The 21,118-nt window shown below is 41.2% G+C and overlaps 1 protein-coding gene across 5 annotated transcripts in view; it reads left to right on the forward strand.

The window, feature by feature from the left end:
- The window catches only part of PARP14 (poly(ADP-ribose) polymerase family member 14), a 64,266-nt gene that overhangs the window by 14,011 nt on the left and 29,137 nt on the right, over positions 1-21,118 (forward strand). For 4 of the 5 annotated variants that reach the window (XM_024769291.1, XM_024769289.1, XM_024769292.1 and 1 more), the window contains exons 6-13: positions 3,921-6,142; positions 8,217-8,453; positions 8,991-9,212; positions 12,014-12,092; positions 14,426-14,575; positions 14,892-14,954; positions 16,267-16,434; positions 20,277-20,483. In XM_024769291.1, the coding sequence (XP_024625059.1) occupies positions 3,921-6,142; positions 8,217-8,453; positions 8,991-9,212; positions 12,014-12,092; positions 14,426-14,575; positions 14,892-14,954; positions 16,267-16,434; positions 20,277-20,483 (3,348 nt within the window). The remainder of the gene's footprint in view (positions 1-3,920; positions 6,143-8,216; positions 8,454-8,990; positions 9,213-12,013; positions 12,093-14,425; positions 14,576-14,891; positions 14,955-16,266; positions 16,435-20,276; positions 20,484-21,118) is intronic. The other variant, XM_024769293.1, reaches the window with a different exon arrangement.

Raw genomic sequence — 21,118 nt, forward strand, 5'->3', positions numbered from 1 at the left:
GTTCTTTAAATCTCTCTCAGGGAAATTTACCTTGGGCCCAGGGAGAGAGCTACATAGAACTGTTACTCTAGAAGTTAACCTCCCAGCTTATGATGGGAGTTGACAACTATGGGGCTTTCGATCATCTTGAGGGCATGGGGCAGTTGGGTGTGTCCTCAGAATGTCTATGTTACATGTGTATGAATAATAATAGGAGCTATTTTATTCAGGTTTATTTTATGCTAGAGCCACACTCATAGGGCACTCTCAAAAGTTGCTCTTTGCCCTGACCTCTTTGCACCATCTGACTATGTTGACCACACCTTCTCCTCAAAACTCACTCACTCCCTGTTCTCTGTGTCTGAGATACACTGATTTTCCCTTTCTCTCTCTGGCTGTGTCTTCTTATGAATATGACTTACACTTGCACAGCTCTGCAGGGTGCTACCAAGTGCATTCTCAGACACTGCTTTATGGGCGTTGCTATTATTGTAATCCCTGTTTTACAAATGAAGAAACTGAGGCACAGGAAGGTCCAATAACTTGACCAAGGTTACACAGCTAGTAAGTGACAGAGCCAGGATTTGAACCTGGGTAGTCTGGCCCCATAATCTGTGCTCTTAACTTCTCCACGTTCCCCCAATCTCCTGTACATCTATAACATTAATTTTTCTTGTAGGATATTTCACCGCTTACAATGAGTTAATAATGAGGCAAACTGTAGATAAAGCTGAATTAAAAACAGAATTTATTTAGCAATATTGTACTTTATACAGATCATTTGAGAGGAATAAGTTAGGCAATTTACTCTGAAATTATTTTGTTCAACTTCACAGAATCCAATTCACAAAATCTTAAGGAAGGGAACTCTTATTGAATGCTTGTTGTACATGAGATCTTTTTTTAAAAAAATATTTTATTTATTTATTTATTTGGCTGTGCTGGGTCTTAGTTGCGTCATTCGGGATCTTGAGTAGCGGCATGCGAACTCTTAGTTGCGGCACGCATGTGGGATCTCGTTCCCTGACCAGGAAGCATTGGGAGTGCAGTGTCCTATCCACTAGACCACCAGGGGAGTCCCTACATGAGATCTTTTGCTGTGGTTTCTGCCATGGTATCTCATCACTGAATCCTCCTAAGAACCTGCACAGTTATATAGCTTTTTTTTTTTTTTTTTTTAACAGAGGAGGAAAACAGGATGGAGAGCTTAAGCCACTTTAAGGTGATATCTGTGATGGTTCTTGGGTCAGACCTGAGTCCAAATGCCTGGCTTTGGTGCTTACGAGCTTTGTGATCTTGGGGGAAGTTACTTTAACCCACCAAAGCCTCTGTTTTCCATCTGTAATAGAGGGCTCACATTACTACTTACCTCAGAGGAATGTTGTGAGGATCAAATTAAATTGTACCTGCAGAGTGCTTGGCACATGGTGGTACTCACTGGTACTCAGAATCTGTTCCAGGCCATGGTGGGAAGTTGAAGCCATGAGTCTGGGCCTCTGAAGGCCACTTTTTTTTCATTAGGTCTGGCTCCCGGCCTAGGAGCCAATCGTGCACAAGGTGAAGTTATTTTTAACATCTTTTCACAAGATGCTGTTTTAATCCAAGTTGTTACTGGAGTTCATTCTAATTCCCTTCCTGCTTAGACCCCTTGTAGCTGTCTAATAACTAACACAAAGTGAGGAGGGGTTTGGGGGAGAAGAGTACCCCTACACACACACAGGGACTGTCATAGTAAATGTGGCAGGAAGGGGATTAGAGCAGGGACAAGGGGTGTACAGGACTTACTGAATCAGAGTCTCTGGGGCTGGGCTCTCTGATGACTGTTTGGAACCCTTGGAACAGGGGCAAGAGCGTGGGCTTTGGGGTTAGACAGACACTGGCTTGAACCTTAGCTCAGATCTTTACAGTCTGTGTGACCCTATTCGAGTTACCTAACATTTCCTAGCTTTAGTTTTATCAGTTGTAAAAAGGGATGATAATAATCGTGTCTCTACCTCAAAGGTTTGTTGTGAGCATTAAATATATGTAAACCACTTAGAATATTGTCTGACACGTAGTAAGCTATTATAATTATTATTATGCTCCTCCTCTCAGAAGTATTAACAGAATCTAAGTCACCTATGAAATCTAAAACTGTGCAACTGTACAAGAAGAAATAAATAACATGATTCTTAGATTAGCTTTGCTTTGAGCTGGAAAGTATTCTTCACACTGGAGCAAACATTATCCCCTTGCTGGTGACCAAACTCTTGTCTTTTGTTTGTTTGTTTGTTTTTTGCATTTCACCACTATTTTTTTATTTATTTATTTATTTATTTTTAACATCTTTATTGGAGTATAATTGCTTTACAGTGGTGTGTTAGTTTCTGTTGTACAACAAAGTGAATCAGCCGCATACATACATATATCGCCATATCCCCTCCTTCTTGAACCTCCCTCACACACTCCCTATCCCACCCTTCTAGGTGGTCACAAAGCACCGAGCTGATCTCCCTGTGCTGTGCGGCTGCTTCCCACTAGCTATCTATTTTACGTTTGATAGTGTATATATGTCCATGCCACTCTCTCACTTTGTCACAGTTTACCCTTCCCCCTCCCCATATCCTCAAGTCCGTTCTCTAGTAGGTCTGTGTCTTTATTCTCGTCTTACCCCTAAGTTCTTCATGACATTTTTTTTTCTTAGATTCCATATATATGTGTTAGCATATGGTATTTGTCTTTCTCTTTCTGACTTACTTCATTCTGTATGACAGACTCTGGGTCCATCCACCTCACTACAAATAACTCAGTTTCATTTCTTTTTATGGCTGAGTAATATTCCATTGTATATATGTGCCACATCTTCTTTATCCATTCATCCAATGATGGACACTTAGGTTGCTTCCATCTCCTGGCTATTGTAAATAGAGCTGCAATGAACATTTTGGTACATGACTCTTTTTGAATCATGGTTTTCTCAGGGTATATGCCCAGTAGTGGGATTGCTGGGTCATATGGTAGTTCTATTTGTAGTTTCTTAAGGAACCTCCATATTGTTCTCCATAGTGGCTGTACCAATTCACATTCCCACCAGCAGTGCAAGAGTGTTCCCTTTTCTCCACACCCTCTCCAGCATTTACTGTTTCTAGATTTTTTGATGATGGCCATTCTGACTGGTGTGAGATGATATCTCATTGTAGTTTTAATTTGCATTTCTCTAATGATTAATGATGTTGAGCATTCTTTCATGCGTTTGTTGGCAATTTGTATATCTTCTTTGGAGAAATGTCTAAATAAATTTATTTATTTATTTATTTTTGGCTGCATCAGGTCTTTGTTGCTGCACATGGGCTTTCTCTAGTTGCAGCAAGCAGGGGCTACTCTTCGTTGCCGTGCGCAGTCTTCTCATTGCGGTGGCTTCTCTTGTCGTGGAGCGTGGGCTCTAGGCGCGTGGGCTTCAGTAGTTGTTGCACAAGGGATCAGTAGTTATGGCTCGCGGGCTCTAGAGCGCAGGCTCAGTAGTTGTAGCGCACAGGCTTAGTTGCTCTGCTGCCTGTGGGATCTTCCCGGACCAGGGCTCAAACCCGTGTCCCCTGCATTGGCAGGCGGATTCTCAACCACTGCGCCACCAGAGAAGTCCCTCTTCTGTCTTTCTTAACCTGGTGGTGATATATCAGTGTTATCAGAAAAACAGAAAAATAGAATTTATTTAACAGAATTTCAACATAGAGTGTTCTTGGCTGGAAAGTAATTATTCCATGAAATAAGGAATCCCTGTGCAGTGTTAATACATATCAGTTTATATTTGAGCACTCTGGGAGTAGTGCTGCTTTTTAATAGCATGTAACATCAAAGTTCTACAAACATTAGGATTTTTTTTTCTCTAGAATAGGAAAGCTTGTTTGCTTCTTTTTTCATCTGAAACATATTACACTAAGATTACTTAATTTCTTTCCTTTAAGTGTTAGACACCATCATGACCAAGAAACTTGACCTCAATAATATGCCGCTCTCTGTGTTCCCGTACTATACTTCTTTGGGCACAGCCCTGTATGGACAGGAGAAGCCTCTGATCAAGCTTCCAGCACCATTCAGAGAATCACTGGATCTTTCCTTATGGAAGTTCTTGCAGAAGAAGAATCACCTGATTGACAAGATAAATGATGAAATGAGACGTTGTCACTGTGAGCTAACATTGTGCCAGCTTGGCGGTGAAGTGATCATCAGACCTGCAGCTACCTTAGTCAGTCAAGGAAGACCAAGAATCAAGACCTGGCAAAAAGATGCTTCTACAGTATTCTCTGGTATCCGGTCTAAGTATACAGTGACCTCATTTAAAGTGGATTCAACAGTATGGGACATCATAAAAGACAATTTAGAAGATGATAGGATTTTGATTGAGTTTGATGCACTAACAGGGATTGCAACCTTAGTGGGGAAATCAGAGGATGTACAAAACATTGAGCCACAGATCAAGGACTTAATAGAAAGCACCATTCTAGAAATTAGAAGAGAAGAGCAAAGTCTGAAGCAAAAACTGGCCATTTCTCCAGGAAGGTATTCACTTCTGTTGCACAGCGGTGTACAGGAGTATCTCCACACGGAGTACCCAGAGGTGGAGATTTTTTATGATGAAGCCTCTCAACACATGTACTTCAAAGGACTCCCTGCAGATGTGTATAAAGTAAAGTGTGAAATCCAGGAAAAGGTATACACCATGGCTCAGAGAAGCATTCAGGTTGCCCCAGAGGTTTTACAGTTTCTGCAACAGGTTGACTGTGCAGAATTCTCTAAGTCTCTCTTTATAGCACAGAACATTCTTGCAGTTTATGAGCTAGAGGGCACAACTGTTCTCTTAACTGGTGCTTTTTCTGAAGTCCTGTCAGAAGCTGCAAAGCAGATGGTCAGTGCCTTACATTGTAAGCGCATTGACATTGAAGACAGGGAAGTTCTTAACAGTAAGAAATGGAAATGGCTCATTTGCAATTTGCATAAGAAACACAATTCCTCCTCAAAGACTGTAATAATCCGTGAGGTAACTTCAGAAACCACAGCCCAGGTCATCATCACAGGCTGTGTGAGAGAAGTAAATGAAATCTATGACTTGCTTTTTGACTTCCTGGAAAAACACACAAAAATAGAGAAATTGATTGAAGTAAAGCCTTCCTTAGTTATTGATTACTTAAGGGCAGAAAAGCTACTGTGGCAAAAGATAAAGAAGATGAATGTTCAGGTAATGTTTAATCCTGAGAACAAGCAAAAAGGCATTTTACTAACTGGCCCAAAGACCAAAGTCCTGGAGGGAATGAACATTGTCACGCAAGCCAGGGATTTGGTCTGCGTTAAAAGCTTCCATATTGATAAGCCAGGAGCCAGTCAGTTCTTCCAGGATAAAGCACGGTATTATAAAAGTGAGGTCAGAAGGTTATTTGGTTGTTTTATTGAACTACAGAAGGATGGTGGGCAGAGGTGCTTGTTTCAGACAGATTTAGCCCCTGGAGTCTCGCTGATGGTGCAGCAAGGAGACTTGACACAGTTCCCCGTCGAGGTGGTGGTGAATGCGGCCAATGAGGAACTCAAGCTCAAGGGGGGCTTGGCGGCTGCTCTTTTAAAAGCAGCTGGCCCTGAGCTCCAAGAAGACTGTGACCGGATAATGAAGACAAGAAAGAACAGGATCTTACCTTCCTTTGCCGTCATCTCGAAAGCAGGAAAGCTCCCGTACCACCATGTGATCCACGCAGTAGGACCCCAGTGGAAGAGTGATGATGCCCTGAAATGTGTGTGGCAGTTAAAGACTGCTGTAAAAGGAAGTCTCCATTTGGCTGTAAAACACAAGTACCGATCCATAGCCATCCCTGCTATTAGTTCCAGAGCCTTCGGCTTTCCCCTACCCCAGTGTGTGCAGACCATTATTTTGGCGATCAAGGAATGGTTCCAGTTTAACCAGGATGGATGCAGCTTGAAAGAGGTTTACCTTGTGGATATAGCTGAGAAGACTGTTGAGGCCTTTGCTGAAAGTGCAAAAATTATATTTAAAGACACCCTGCCTGATATGGCTTCCCTGCCCAGTTTACCAGCAGCAGTCCAGCCCAACTTGAGAAAAGATCATGGAAAAGGAGCAAGTCTGTTGTCCCCAGAAGGCCTGAGGATCCTGTTGGTGAAAGGAGATGTGCAGAGTGCTACAGTGAGTGCCCCTGTTTTCAGAACACCCACCAGCGTGCTGGGACTCCAGTTAGCCTGTTGCTAAAGGGAGATTAGGATCAAGGGGAGAATCCCATGCCCTCCATCCCTGCCTTGAAACAGGTTTCCTTAGAAAATTGGGCTACTTCACCAAGGCATTCACTAATTGAGATTGGCCAATTACCTGGGGGAGCTGATAGCACATTCCGATCACTAGTTTCCAGTAAGTGTGAAAATCCACAATAATACCTAACATTTACGAGGCTCTCTATACTTTTTCAGTGCTCTTACACCTGTCATATTTTGGCAAATCTAAGGTTAATTTCCTGTCACATTCACTGATAGCAGATACAGAAAAATTAGAGCATAACACGGGGACGGAAGACAGTAATCTTATCAGCGGAACTGAACCAGAGGGTTCTGAGTTTGAGGGACCATCAGCTCCCCACACCATTAAGAAAGTGTAGGGAGGAAGGTAGAAAGTGACCTGGGGAAGGTCTGGGTATTATGTGGGGACAATTCTTACAGCTCTGCCAGGGGGTGACATGTTTTTTAAAAATACTTAGCATTTGAAGTATTTAAAAATACTTTAAAAAGGTACTTAGCAACCTTTTCAACACAGGCTCTAACTAATCCAAACAGTCCTGGAAGCCCCCTGCTGTGCCAGGTGTTAACTCCCTGAGCTGGGCGAATGTGGGCAGTCCTGGGGCAGGGATGCTTAGGGAAGGCCATTTGCATATTTATTTGGAGAAAAGTCTATTCACATCCTTTGCTCACTTTTAAATTGAGTTACCTTTTTATTATTGAATTTTAAGAGTTCTTTATATATTCTGGATACAGGTCCTTTAACAGATATATGATTTGCAAATATTTTCTCCCATCCTGTGGGTCATCCTCCTGTTTTGTTCAAGTTGTTACTTGGTTTAAAATATTTTTCATTTGGTTTAAAATATGGAAAGAGATTGTAAAAAATTAGATCTCTACTTACAGTAAGCTTAAATCATAATTACAAGAATAATAGCTAACACTGACTATTTACTATGAGCCAGGCAGGCACTCTACTAAGTGCTTGACATGCATCTTCTCATTCAGTGCCATGAGGCAGATTCCAGGGCTATTATTATTCTCATTTCACAGATGAAGGAATGAGACTTAGAGGGGTTAAATAATTTGCCCAAATCCCACATTTAACAACTGATGGAGCTAGGGTTGGAATGTGCATTGCTCTATTTCAAAATATTAAAAATAATTTTGTTTCTCATTGAAAAGAACAAGCAAATAAACAAAAATCTCTTTTGGTCAAGGGTCAGTAATTGGAGTGAGTTCCAATACTCATTCACCTTGAACTCTGAGTAGTAAGACATTCCTTCCGTGCCTTTCACTCCCATAGGTGTGTGCCCTCTGAAGCCAAGACCTGCTCTGCATTACTCCTCAGTGACCCACGTGGGGCAGCTTTGACAATCACTTGATCACAGTCCCTCTCCTGTCTTCTCTTGGTGTCTTAGTCAAGCCTGATTAATCTGCTCACATTAACTGTCCTGCTGAAAAAGCTCCCTTGGCTCTTCACTGCTGCTGGGAAGTCCAGTTGGCTTGGCACTCGAGGCCTTCTGTAGTCTGTGATCAGAGTAACATTTCTAGCCTGGCTGGCACCATTTTGCTGCAGAAGCTCTCTATCAGGTCAAACTAATCTCCTTGCCGCTCACAACCTGCCATGCTTCTGTCCATGCTGTTGCCCCTCCCGAATGACTTCCCCATCTCTCTCTGCCTGCTGCAACTATTCCCACTTCTCAGACACCACATTGCTCATAGTGTCTTTACTAGCCTCTGAAGGCACTTCCTCTGGACTCCTTTGGTGATCCCATACCATTTATGTATTGCTCTTTGACAGCTCTCTTTTGTCCTAGAGTGTTATTTAAATAAGTATCTAATAACACTCTCTTTTGGGGTGGTATTTCAATCTCTGAAAACTTAATCATCTTAGTTGTCCCCCGTTGTGCCAAGCCCGGGGGCTCAATCAGTAATCCTTGATGAATGCTTTTTCTTACAATTTGAAACAAATTGTTGGTTTTGTCTTTAAGACCGATGTGGTTGTCAACTCCATTTCGTCGGATCTTGAGCTCAATAGAGGGCCCCTTTCCAAGGCCCTCTTGGAAAAAGCGGGACAAAAGCTCCAGGAGGAGCTGAAGACAGCTGGACAAGGGGTGGCTGTTGAGGTCGGCACAGTTATCCAAACCAGTGGTTGCAATCTGCACTGCCACCGTGTGCTTCATGTGGTGGCTCCGGACTGGACAAATGACAGCACATCTTCACGCAAGGTGGGACCTGGTTTTAAATTCTCCAGGAAATTAAGTAGCCCTTTGGACTCTCCTTTCAGTAGAATGTAGCTTGAACCCTGGCTGTGTCTTTTCTGTAATAACAGCACGTTCTCATAGCCATTTCTTTCAGCTGTAGCTGACTTCTCCCAAGGACCAGTTAGTAATAGAAATTGATTACAGTTCTCAACCATTGCTGGGACTCGGGGAAGAATTATTGAAGATAGCACTCTTCAGTGAGGAAGGAAAAGTGAGGGCATGAAGAGTGGAAGAGACTGAAGGAACAGAACAGTAGCTGCTTTGCTTCTTTCCTTCATTGCTGAGTGAGTTTGAATCTTTTTGGAGGGTCTCACACATTCTTCTTTACTTTTCCTTGTTTACTCCTCTGTTTTCCTTTCGCCTTCTGACTGCCCTTAACCTGCCTTTTGTTGAAAGGAAAAAGGAATAGAGAGAGATCACAGAGTTGCTAAATTCTTGTTCTTTTTGTTTGAACTCTGATTTCCAGGCCAAATGTATAAGAATGTGCTTTGTGCTTTTCAGATCATGGAAAACATAATCAGAGAATGTTTGGAAATCACTGAGAGTTTGTCCTTAAACTCAATTGCATTTCCAGCAATAGGAACAGGAATTCTGGGGTTTCCTAAAAACATTTTTGCTGAATTAATCACCTCAGAAGTGTTCAAATTCAGCAGCAGGAATCAACCCACAACTTTACAAGAGGTTTGCTTTCTGTTGCACCCAAGGGATCATGGAAATATTCAGGTACAGTCTTTCTCATTACTCGTTATTTTGGCAACTGAGCCCTAACATGTTCAAGTATCTTCTTGATCTGATAGGTTGTTTCTTTCATGTATTTTCATACAGGAAAGTAAAAGAGTAGTGTGGACTAGTTGCAGCATGGCAAATTTCAAGCACATTTTTTGGATATAGAAAAAAATTTGACTTCTTATTAAGAAAAATTTGAAACATATGCAAAAGTAAACCAAATAGTATAATGAAATCCCTTGTACCCATCGTTCAGCTTCATAGTTATCAGCCTATGCCCAGTATGTTTCATCTCTATCTCCATTTATTTCCCTTCCTCCCATACTGTTTTTGAAGCAGATCCCATATATACCTTTTACCCATAAACAATTCAGTATTTGTTTTAGACACTAGGATTCTTTTTCAAAAGTAATCTAAGTACAATACTATTTCACACCTAAAAGAAGTTGGCAGTCATTCCTTTATTTCATCAATTATCACGTCAGTGTTCACTTTGCCAACTGTTTCATAAGTATTTTATTTTGTTTTTATAGCTTGTTGGTTTGAATCAGAATCCAAATAAGGCCCAAATATTGCAATGGAGTTGACATATCCCTTAAACCTCTTCTAATCTATAGAATTTCCTTCCATATGAACATAGAAATTTTAATACATAATATAAAAGCACAGTTGTGGTCCTACAAATAGGGGAATGTCAGAATAAGATACAACTGAAGGCTCAGCACATCCCCATAGGAGTAAGACAGTTGAGACCAGAAATACCAGAACCATCTTTGGTCACAGAGGGTCCATCAACCAGCTCACGTTTGCTGAACACCAGCTGTGAGTAAGCCTCTGGACTCAGCATTATGGGGGAACAAGAGGCATTTAATATGAGGCCATTATTCCTGCCCTGCAAGTCCTTAGAGTCCAGGAGAGTAGATGATATTAATTGTTTGAAAAGTTCCATGATAATGCAAGAATTAAACAGATTAAGGCTAGCAACCCAAGAGATGTCCATAGATCATTGGACTAACTGAATTTTTAGGTCATACTTAATTTTTTTTCTGGATCTAGACACTACCTTTAAATACTTTGGAAGCAAACAAATCTAAATTCTAATCAGACAGCTAAACCACCTGGGCAAAATATGTGGTCCATTTAGTTGGCCTGCATAACTACAGTCATTTCTAGTCAATAAATGCTTTGTGAACAACCTCCCTATGACTTGCATTGTACAAAGTGATGTGGATTACAGAATGGGTATGTTGCATGTACACTCCCTCCTATAAATCATAATTACTTTGGGAGCTAAGATGTATACACATAAAATGAACTAGAGACATGAAGTGCTGAGAGTTTTTGAATGAATGGCTGAGTTCATTGTAGGGAAGTGAGTCCTGTGACATGGATCTGAACCCTCGAATCTCACTCTTTCTGTGCATCGTCAGCCTTTGTTATCTTTCCTAAAAATTCAAATTCTGCAAGTATTTTGTAAAGGGATTAGTCTATACAGACATCTTTATTGCCATTGGAAATAGTACTGATTCTCCATACACGGCTGTGACAATTTTTCTCTTAAGACTTTTAAAGACAGTTAAGATTTGGTCATATTTTCACAAAAATCAGCAAAACTTATTGAAATATTTATAGGTGGAGACTGTAACAGAGGTTGCACACAGCAGCCTATGGTCGGAACATAGCCTTTAGATGTGCTTTATTTGGGCTATTTTTAAAAAATTTGAATCAGTTGCTGGCATTTAAGAACCAAACTTGTCACATAAAACTCCAGATGTCCACTGGGACCTAAAAATTCAAAAGTTCTGGCACCTTGGACATGGATTTCTGCCTGAACAGTTCGCTGTGGCCAAATGGCAGCTCCTCTCTAGTTCTCCAGAGTCAAACCAGTCCAGCTTTACACCTGTCCACCTTTACACCTGTAGATCACGTGCCTGGTGCCTGGAGAACCCTGGCTCTGTAGTCTCTCCTGGTCCTTCTCCCATTATTGTATCAGCCTTTTAGCCAAGATGTTACTTGTTTTTTTTTCCAACAAAATTTCCTGTTGCTTGTTTACAAGGAGGAAGAAAGTGATGATTTTGGGGTGTCACTAACCAGGCAAAGAAATGGAATTCCAGCCTCTTGCTCCAAAAACACTACTCCCCTAGCTGTTTCTCTTCTGGTACAAATAAGAAGTTAAAAACTGAAGTGTTTGGGTCCTTGTGATTGTCTTTCTCTTAACACTGTAGTTTTAACAACAACAAAGTATTTACTTTTACTGATTATGAAAGTAATACATGTTCATTGTAGAAACTTTAAACAATAAAAAATGCATAAATTCTTTTAGTTGTATTTCATCTTATCTTCTTTTATATATGTGGACTTTTAAACGTGGTATTATATAATGTAATTTAGTATCATTCTTTTTTCATTTAATAGTATGAAATAAGCATTTCCCTATTCCATTAACTATTCTTTGAAAACATAATTTTTAATGGCTGATAAATACTCCAACATATGGACATACTAAAATTTATTTAACCATTTCCCTGTTGGATTTTTAAACTGTTTAATTTTTTCTCAATTACAAATAGTATTGTAGTTATATTTTTGTTCACATCTTTGATAGTTTTCATAGTTTGTATTTACAGAAATAGAATTTATGAATTTTTCATAACATAAAAATCTATAATGAAAATAAATGATACTCTGAGAATTGTTCTCTCCTAAATATTTGTGCATGTAGGATCAGAAGGTCTGATGAATCAAATTCATTCATCTACAGAGAATTGTAATGATTAAAACTGTCTTTGTATTTCTAGGCATTCTCAGATGAATTTGCCAGAAGGGCTAATGGAAATTTCATCAGTGACAAAGTTCCCAAGGCTGAAGATACACAAGGTTCAATAAAGCTTTTAAATAGAGAAATTATTTTTAGTTGCTAAATAAGTATTCAGTGTTAAGTGAAAAATGGTAGGATAATTTTTATGAAAAAAACAATTTGTGATAAAGAAGATAATAAATTATACTCTATACACCTGAGCATGCAAGACACTGGCCATGTTTATGTGATCTGGGGTGAAAGAGTAGGCAGGCCAGATTATATAATCTGTACAATGGGTCTTTAAGTGGTGATGAGGCTACTATTTTCTAAGGATGATGTGATAAGTGTTTTCAGAAATAGACACATTTAAAGAGATGATACCAACCAAATGCTTCTCCTCTGTCAAAGTTACTTATATTTGAGTTTATCCTATTTGGAGTTTGCTGAAGCTTGTTAAATCTGAATATGTATGTCTTCAGATCTGGGGATTTTTCAGTCATCTCTTCAGATATGTTTTTCTGTACTGGTCTCTCTCGCTTCTCCTTCTGGTGCTCCAATAACATGAATGGTAAGCCTTCTGATAATGTCTCGGAGGGTCTGTTCTTTTTTTTCAGTCTTTTTTCTCTTTGTTCTTCAGATTGGATAATATTTATTAATCTACCTCCAATTTCTCTGTCTACTATACTATTGAGCTAATCCAGTGAATTTTTGATTTCAAATATTGTATTTTTAAGTTCTAAAATGTCCATTTGATTCTTATTTTATATTTCTCTGCAGAGACCCCTATTTTTCCATTCATTCCAAATCATTTCCATGCATTCAAGTGTGTTTACTTTGACCTCAGGGAGCGTAGTTATAGTAGATGCTTTGAAGTCTTTGTCTGATCATTCCAACATCTGAATCATCTTGGGATTAGCATCTATATTGAGTGTCTTTATCCTTGAGAATTGGTCACATTTTCCTGGTTCTTTGTATGACAAGCAATTTTGGATTATAGAATGGGCATTTTAAACATCGTGTTGTAAGACTTGGGTCCTGTTAAAATCCTCTGGAAAATGGTGCTTGTTTTGTTTGTTTGTTTGTTTGAGCAGGTAGCCAATCAGTTAATGTCATTCTACAAGTTCTGCCTCACTTTCTGTGTGGGCAGTGGTTCCAAGGTCAATTCCATTCTCAAGGCCTTTGCTGTGCAGCTTGGGTCTGCCCCACGTGCACAGCTCTGGGGTGAGCTCAGGGTTGACTCCAGTCATACACAGAACAGGGGGTCACCACTCCAGCGTTCCCCTTACATTCTCTGACTTGCAAAAGCCCATTTTCCAGGTCTTCTGGCCAGAAGCACAAGGTTCGCTCAGAGTTGAAGCTGCCTGTTCTGTTGCCTCATTATTCTGCGTGATCAGGGGTGCCCTTGGGCAAAGCAGAGGGGGTGAGGGTTGGGGGGAGGGGACCAAATAAACAAAAACACAGGGATTTCCCGTACACCACATATACACCTTTCAGACCACAAGGCCCTTTTTCCTGATTCTTCTGGACAGAAATACAGAATGTCTTTCAGAGTTTTAGCTCCCTGTGGTGCCACTGTGGAGTTCTGCAACCAGGGCACCTTGGTACAGGGCCTGGATTTAAAAAGGAAAAATATGGAAAATAATGAGGCTTCTCTGCCATACTCTTCAGCTCACAGGGACCCATATTCCCAGTCCTCTGGCCGCAAAGACAGAGATTCTCTGAGAGTTTTGCTGCCTGTTATTGTGTAGTTCTGTAACTAGGGCCATGCTTGGGTCAAAGCTGGGAGAGAAAAGAGGAAAAATTTCAAAACAAAACAAAATGGGAAGCAGCACAGGCTGCTCCTTCCTTTTTTTTTTTGCGATACGCGGGCCTCTCACTGTTGTGGCCTCTTCCGTTGCGGAGCACAGGCTCCGGACGCGCAGGCTCAGCGGCCATGGCTCACGGGCGCAGCCACTCCCCGGCATGTGGGATCTTCCCAGACCGGGGCACGAACCCGTGTCCCCTGCATCGGCAGGCGGAGTCTCAACCACTGCGCCACCAGGGAAGCCCTCCTTCAAGTTTTGACTCCTTTCCCCAGTCTGCCTGCTGTTGTGCATGTCTCAGTTCTCAGAGTGGCTTTTTGTATTTGTCCCATGTTTTTACTTGTAGTCAGTGGGAAAGAAAGGCTCAAGTGGGCTAATTCACCTCAGCCAGCAGCAGAAGGCCATGTTTGATATGTATTATATTTTATAATCCTTTTCCAGAAACAGACCATCAGGGGCTCAAGGCCAGGGCCAGGTTAAATGCCAGAGATCACAGAGAGAGAGAGACAGAGAGGGAGAGATGAGAGGGGCACAGGTGAGAACCATGAGACCTACGTCATTCTTGCTGTTGTCGACTTGTTACTGAGTCTATTTTTTTTTCTTGTCAGGTTTATATGGGACTATTTCTAACCCTGATTCAGGAGTGCATGAAATGAAGATTGGGCCCATCATTTTCCAGGTAGCCTCTGGAGATATCACCAAAGAAGAGGCAGATGTGATTGTAAATTCAACATCAAAGGCATTTAACCTCAAAGCAGGTACTTGACTTACGGAATTTTGACTAGTGTAATAGTCACAGTAGAGCCTGTGAAGGAGAGTTCCTATAGCCAGACTGGTTTCTACAACTTTGGCTTATTGCTATTAATTCATCATTTAAAAATTATTTTGACATTGTTTCTCATAATCGGGAACAGCTCTTTTAGGAGTTTTTCTCCTTTGTTATCAGAAATACCCAAGTGATAGGGTTCCTTTGATGATGGGGAAAGCATTTAGATAATGAGGCACTCATTCTGACCCAGGTGTCCTGTAATTTTTTTAATTCATGTGTGTGAACATCTTGCTTTTCTCACGCAGGGGTCTCCAAAGCAATTTTAGAACATGCCGGGAAAAGTGTGGAAATTGAATGTTCTCATCAAGGTAGGGCACAATGCTATCTTTTTGTTTCTAAGTTTTAAGCGAAGACTGAATATGGGAAGCTACGGAGGATGAGGAAAGTCCTGGGATTGGGGAGACAACATATTGATCTTAAAATCATACCTTTTACTAAAGAATTCCAGCTGTAGAGAATTAGAAGTGAAAAGTCATCTCCCAGTTAAAAAGAGAAGCGAGAAAGATTCATCAAAGGTAGTATTTCAGGAGTTTCTTATTCACATAAAATGCTTTATCTGCCAATTCAGACATTTTGTTTTTTAAACAATCAAAGAGTGGGTTCAAAGACTAAATCGACATTTCACCAAAGAAGACATGCAGATGGCCAAGAGGCACATGAAAAGATGCTCAACATCACTAATTATTAGAGAAATGCAAATCAAAGCTACAATGAGGTATCACCTCACACCAGTCAGAATGGCCATCATCCCCAAATCTACAAACAATAAATGCTGGAGAGGGTGTGGAGAAAAGGGAACCCTCTTGCACTGTTGGTGGGAATGTAAATTGACACAGCCACTATGGAGAACAGTATGGAGGTTCCTTAAAAAACTAAAAATAGAACTATATACGACCCAGCAATCCCACTACTGGGCATAGACCCTGAGGAAAACGTAATTAAAAAAGACACATGCACCCCAATGTTCATTGCAGCACTATTTACAATAGCCAGGTCATGGAAGCAACCTAAATGCCCATCGACAGACAAATGGATAAAGAAGATGTGGCACATACATACAATGGAATATTACTCAGCCATAAAAAGAAACGTAGTTGAGTTATTTGTAGGGAGGTGGATGGACCTAGAGTCTGTCATACAGAGTGAAGTAAGTCAGAGAGAGAAAAACAAATACCATGTGCTAATGCATATATATGGAATCTAAAAAGAAAAAAAAAGGTACTGATGAACCGAGTGGCAGAGCAGGAATAAAGACGCAGACATAGAGAATGGTCTTGAGGACACAGGGAGGGGGGAAGGGGAAGCTGGGACCAAGTGAGAGAGTGGCATGGACATATATACACTACCAAATGTAAAATAGATAGCTAGTGGGAAGCAGCAGCATAGCACAGGGAGATCAGCTCGGTACTTTGTGACCACCTAGAAGGATCGGATAGGGAGTGTGTGAGGGAGGTTCAAGAGGGAGGGGATATGGTGATATATGTATGTATGTGGCTGATTCACTTTGTTGTACAACAGAAACTAACACAGCATTGTGAAGCAATTATAGTCCAATAAAGATGTATTAAAAAGAGTGGGTTCAGCATCTAATTTTGCATCTTTTTGTCTTGTGTTTCCCAGCTCAAGGGGGCCACAGAGACTATATAATTACCAAAGGTGGATTATTGAAGTGCAAGAATATTATTCACGTCATTGGTGGAAATGATGTCAAGAGATCGGTTTCCTGTGTTTTGCAAGAGTGTGAAAAGCAGAATTACTCATCCGTTTGCCTCCCAGCCATCGGGACAGGTTTGTAGCCTCTGGCTGTCAAGGCTAAATCCCAAGGTGACCAGTTTCCCTTGGAATTGGTGCTGATGGCTAATGTACTTATTGCTGAGTCTACATCAGGGCAGCTTCCTCAAGCGAGGGCAGCCTCCGAGGGAAGGAGCAAAGTCTGTGGATAGTTTAAGTAAAAAAGAGAAAACTGAAGAAAACTGAAGAGAGTATTGGGATAGTAGACATTTGCTTTCTAATATGGAAGGGAAGGGAGAGGAAGGGAGGGGAAAGGAAAGAAAGTCCATCTCTCATTGCTTTCATCAGCTCCTTTGTCTTTTGCATCCTCTACACATCCCCCATTATTTAGTCTTTGACTTCCCCTCCATCCCCTCTCCATGGAAACATCAGTGCGTGGACTTCCGCCTCCCCATGGCCGACTCTCAGACAGTATGGCTGTCCATCTTCTCTTACCTCCTTGACAGTGGGCTGGCCGTGGGGCATTGCGACCTCTCAGTTGCCAGAATCCAGTGGGTTCTAATGGGTCAGAAACTCTCCACCTTACTCCTTTCAGCTTGCCTCCCTCTTTGAAGTTTCTTATTTTCCTTAAACTACATAATGATTGTATGAGTCTTCATTTACAAGGATGGTGCTTTGGGCTTATCATTTGTAAGGTGATGCACTTTGAGCTCTTTCCCCAGCAATCTGAGTCATGTGCATTAATCAGGGATTCCTGCTTGGTCTCCTTTAAGAGAGCTGCTCAGGGGAGGCAAATACTCTCTGGCTTGAAGTGGAATGGAGCTGACTGGTCCCAGAAGGAGAAGGCTCAGCACTGGATTAATCATTCCACTGCTCAGGAATCTAAGTTTGAGTGTCTCACACTGGCATTCTAGGCCCTCCAAAAGTTTAGCCTTAATAAACCTAACCATCTTTGTCACTTTCTGGGCCTTCTTCTAATTCTCTTTCCCATACTTTGATTTCTCTTATTTTTCATTCCTCTTAATGTTCTCACATAGAATGTTATGTCTCCTTAGCTCTCTGTTTCTGAAAGTATAATTTATATTGCCTTTATGCTTTCATTCCCCTTGTAGTATCATTCAATCCTAGCAGATTAGCCAATGTATTATCTGTCTATCATCTATGTATCCTCTATCTATCTATCATCTATCATTTTCTATGGACACCCACTAATGATTCCCCAGTCTCTATCTCCATCTGCTTTTTCCTCTGAGTTCTTGTCTTGTGTTTCCATCTTAACTTTATTTGTGCCAAGAAAGCAGGCAGCCTAAGGGTGGCACAGACCTTCCCAAGGGAGTCCCTGGGTGGAGTCAAAGAAGAAATAAGGAAATGAGGCAGTTTTAATTTTGTATAATTATTTCTGGGTTACTGCAAACCTGTTGTTTTTTCCACTGACCTGGTTGCATTGCTGGTCTGCACAAATAAATCAAGGTTAGCAAATTCTCCTTCCTCATCTTCTTTACCTGTCTCTGTCACCACCTGAGCAGGCCCTTAGACTAACAGATGGGGAGCTTTCTCCCTTAGTGGTGATTATGAGTTGAATTGAGACTGTGATTGAGACAGTTGCTGGCAGTAAAGGAAGCCCTCTCACTGTTCCTCACAGGCTTGAGGGGAGAGAATGGGTGCTCACTGGTACCTGCAAGTACCTCAAGCTCAAAGCAAACTCCAAACTCCAGTTCATTGTCTTCTCCCCCACACCTGCCCTTCCTCTTATATCCCTGAGCATGTTAAAAACATCACTTTCTATCTAGAATCCTTGACTCTACCTTCTTCATCACTCCTATGTGCATTAGTTTATTAATTAGTTTGATTAAATATTTACTGAGTGTCTGCTATGTGCCGGGCACTGAGTTGAGGCAGCGGGGATAGAAAGATGACTAAGAAAAGGGGCACCTGGTATCCACAAGGGGCACCTGGCCTTCTGTGAGACACAGGCATGTCAACAAACAACTGCAGTGCAACAGGGCTTATGAAATACACGTGAAGGTTGTGGGTGGCAAAAGACGGGGAACAAAGGGGCAAGTATAAAGCCAGTTGGCCACTTGGTCCTGCTGACTTTACTTTCTAAATATCTCCTCAATCCCTACAGCCAGCCCTTCATTCTGGCCTCGTCTCTTTGTTCAGCTCTTGTCTTTTGCCTAAACCTTTATTTAAATTCTCCTGTTTAGACCTGGCTCCCTGCTCCAGTGCCTCCTCCACCTACCCCCCTACCTCCCCCATTTATCTTTCTCAAAAACAAACCTGTTCCCCTGAACACGCCAGATTCAACATATCACACTTCTTACACAGTTCTGTCTGGTGTAGCCTTTCCCTCAGGTGTCCATACTTCACCTGTTGAACACCTGTTCATCCCCACATATCACATCCTCTGTGTCCCAAGTGCTTAGATGATTGAGAGTGAATGAATATATCTGAACATTCCCATTTAAATTCTTCCAGATAGCATGGAATAACTACAGCATTGCAATGGAGAATCTCCCTCTTTCCCTGATCATCTAATAAAAAAAAAAAACCTGCACAAACCTTCTAGGTTAGTTTTATATGGGGATTGTCTGCATTCCTACAGTTGTCTCCATAGCCAAGCCAAAGAGGTCTGCTCTCCTTTCTGCAGTAATAGCGGGCACTGTCAACAGGGACAACCCAAGTAGGCCCTTCGTCTATCACACCAAGTTGGCCAGAGGACTTTCACATTGCCCACTCCCCACCCTGCAATGTGACAGCTGCTATTCATATGGAACTGCTTCCATGGCTTTTCGTGAGCCTTTTCAAGGAACTTTTCATGATCTTACCTAGCCAGTAGGCTTGAGAAACAAGATGTGGAGCATGCTTAAAATAGGAAAAGACCTTGCTCAGGTGGCAACCTTGAACCCTGCAGGTCAGCTAAAATCACAGTGACCGTGGGACGAAGAACTTTTGGAGGCTCATGGATAACTTGTATGCAAAGAATTATAGATTATAACAAATAGCTTATGGCTCTAGGTGTCTTATGAAATGAGCTCAGTTTAAATCAGGTCCCCAGAGACATCTGAGAGAATAAGGATATATACGTAATAGTCAAGAAATGACTGAACAAAAAATAATGCTGTTCTCTTTATTTTTTAAATTGATTAATTTATTTATAATTAGCTCTTATTTATTTACTTTTTGCCTGCGTTGGGTCGTCGTTGCCGTGTATGGGCTTTCTCTAGTTGCGGTAAGTGGGGGCTACTCTTTGTTGCGGTGCGTAGGCTTCTCATTGCGATGGCTTCTCTTGTTACGGAGCACGGGCTCTAGGGCACGGGCTTCAGTAGTTGTGGCACGCGAGCTCTAGAGCACAGGCTCAGTAGTTGTGGCACATGGGCTTAGTTGCTTCACAGCATGTGGGATCTTCCTGGACCAGGGCTCGAACCTGTGGCGGATTCTTAACCAACTGTACCACCAGGGAAGACCTGTTCTCTTTAAAGAGCATGATATTTCAACATACATTAGCATCTTTTGCTTTTTGTGGATCTTTTGAGGACACCAATGAGCCAAGAAAGGTTAACTGTGCTCTGTAACACAGAGGAACATAGTGAGCTGGGATCAGCTGAATAGAGCAAATAAGATATCAGACACCAAGTTATGTTTCTGGGCCCTTTGTTCATTGTTGGGCTGTTCCTGACATCCTGGAACAAAAACTCCCCGTTACATCTAGGACTTCAAGGGTGTCTGCTGATGCATTTTAGAAAAGTCCATGGTGATGAAAGAGTTGAGGAGTGGGAATTTATTCTGAGAATCAGAATCCCTAATTTATTCCTCAGCCTTCTCCAGTTGGGTCTTCTTTTTCAAATCCAGTTGGATCTTTTTTTTTTCCCAATCATTTTTATTATTTGCCTTTCTAGGAAGTGCCAACCAAGACCCAGAGAAGGTTGCAGCAGCCATAATTGATGCCATTGAAGACTTTATTCAGAAAGGATTGGTCCAGTCTATGAAAAAAGTTAAAGTTGTTATCTTTCTGCCTCAAGTACTGGATGTGTTTCATGCCATCATGAAAAAAAGAGAAGGATCTCAGGCTTCTCCCCAGCAGTCTATGATGTCTAAAATGGCATGTGAGTTGTTCATTTTTATGAAATACATGTTCCTAATATTGATGTCACATGAGAAATAGCTTTTTTTTTTTCTGGTAGTTTATTAGCTTTTTTCCAGCTTTATGGAGATAAGAGTTGACATACATCACTGTATAAGTTTGAGGTATACAGCATAGTGGTTTGACTTACATATATTGTGAAACGAATACCACAGTAAGTTTAGTTAGCATCCATCATCTCACACAGAAACAATAAAAAGAGAAAGTAAAAAAAGAAAATTTTTTCCTTGTGACAAGAACTCTCTTAACAACTTTCATATCTATCATATAGTAGTGTTAACTACAGTCATTAAAGAAGGTTTCTGGACCCAGTTCCAATGTGTATGGAGGCTTCCCTGTGCCTACAAGCAATTCTCAGATGCCAGCAGGGTGTCTGAGGATTCAACTCAATTCTGACATCTACCCAGAGATGGAATCAGATTCCACAGGTAAAGGGCTCAGTGCCACAAGACTGCCTTCCGCTTCAGATACCAAGCACAAGCCAAATACTGTATATATGGGAAAAATATTTGGTCATTCTGACTAAATATATTTTTTCATATATATATATATATATATATAGTGTGTGTGTGTGTATGTGTGTGTGAGTGTGTGTGA

Source organism: Neophocaena asiaeorientalis, unplaced genomic scaffold (assembly GCF_003031525.2).
Source record: "Neophocaena asiaeorientalis asiaeorientalis breed wild unplaced genomic scaffold, Neophocaena_asiaeorientalis_V1.1 scaffold671, whole genome shotgun sequence".
NCBI classification, from domain to species: domain Eukaryota; kingdom Metazoa; phylum Chordata; class Mammalia; order Artiodactyla; family Phocoenidae; genus Neophocaena; species Neophocaena asiaeorientalis.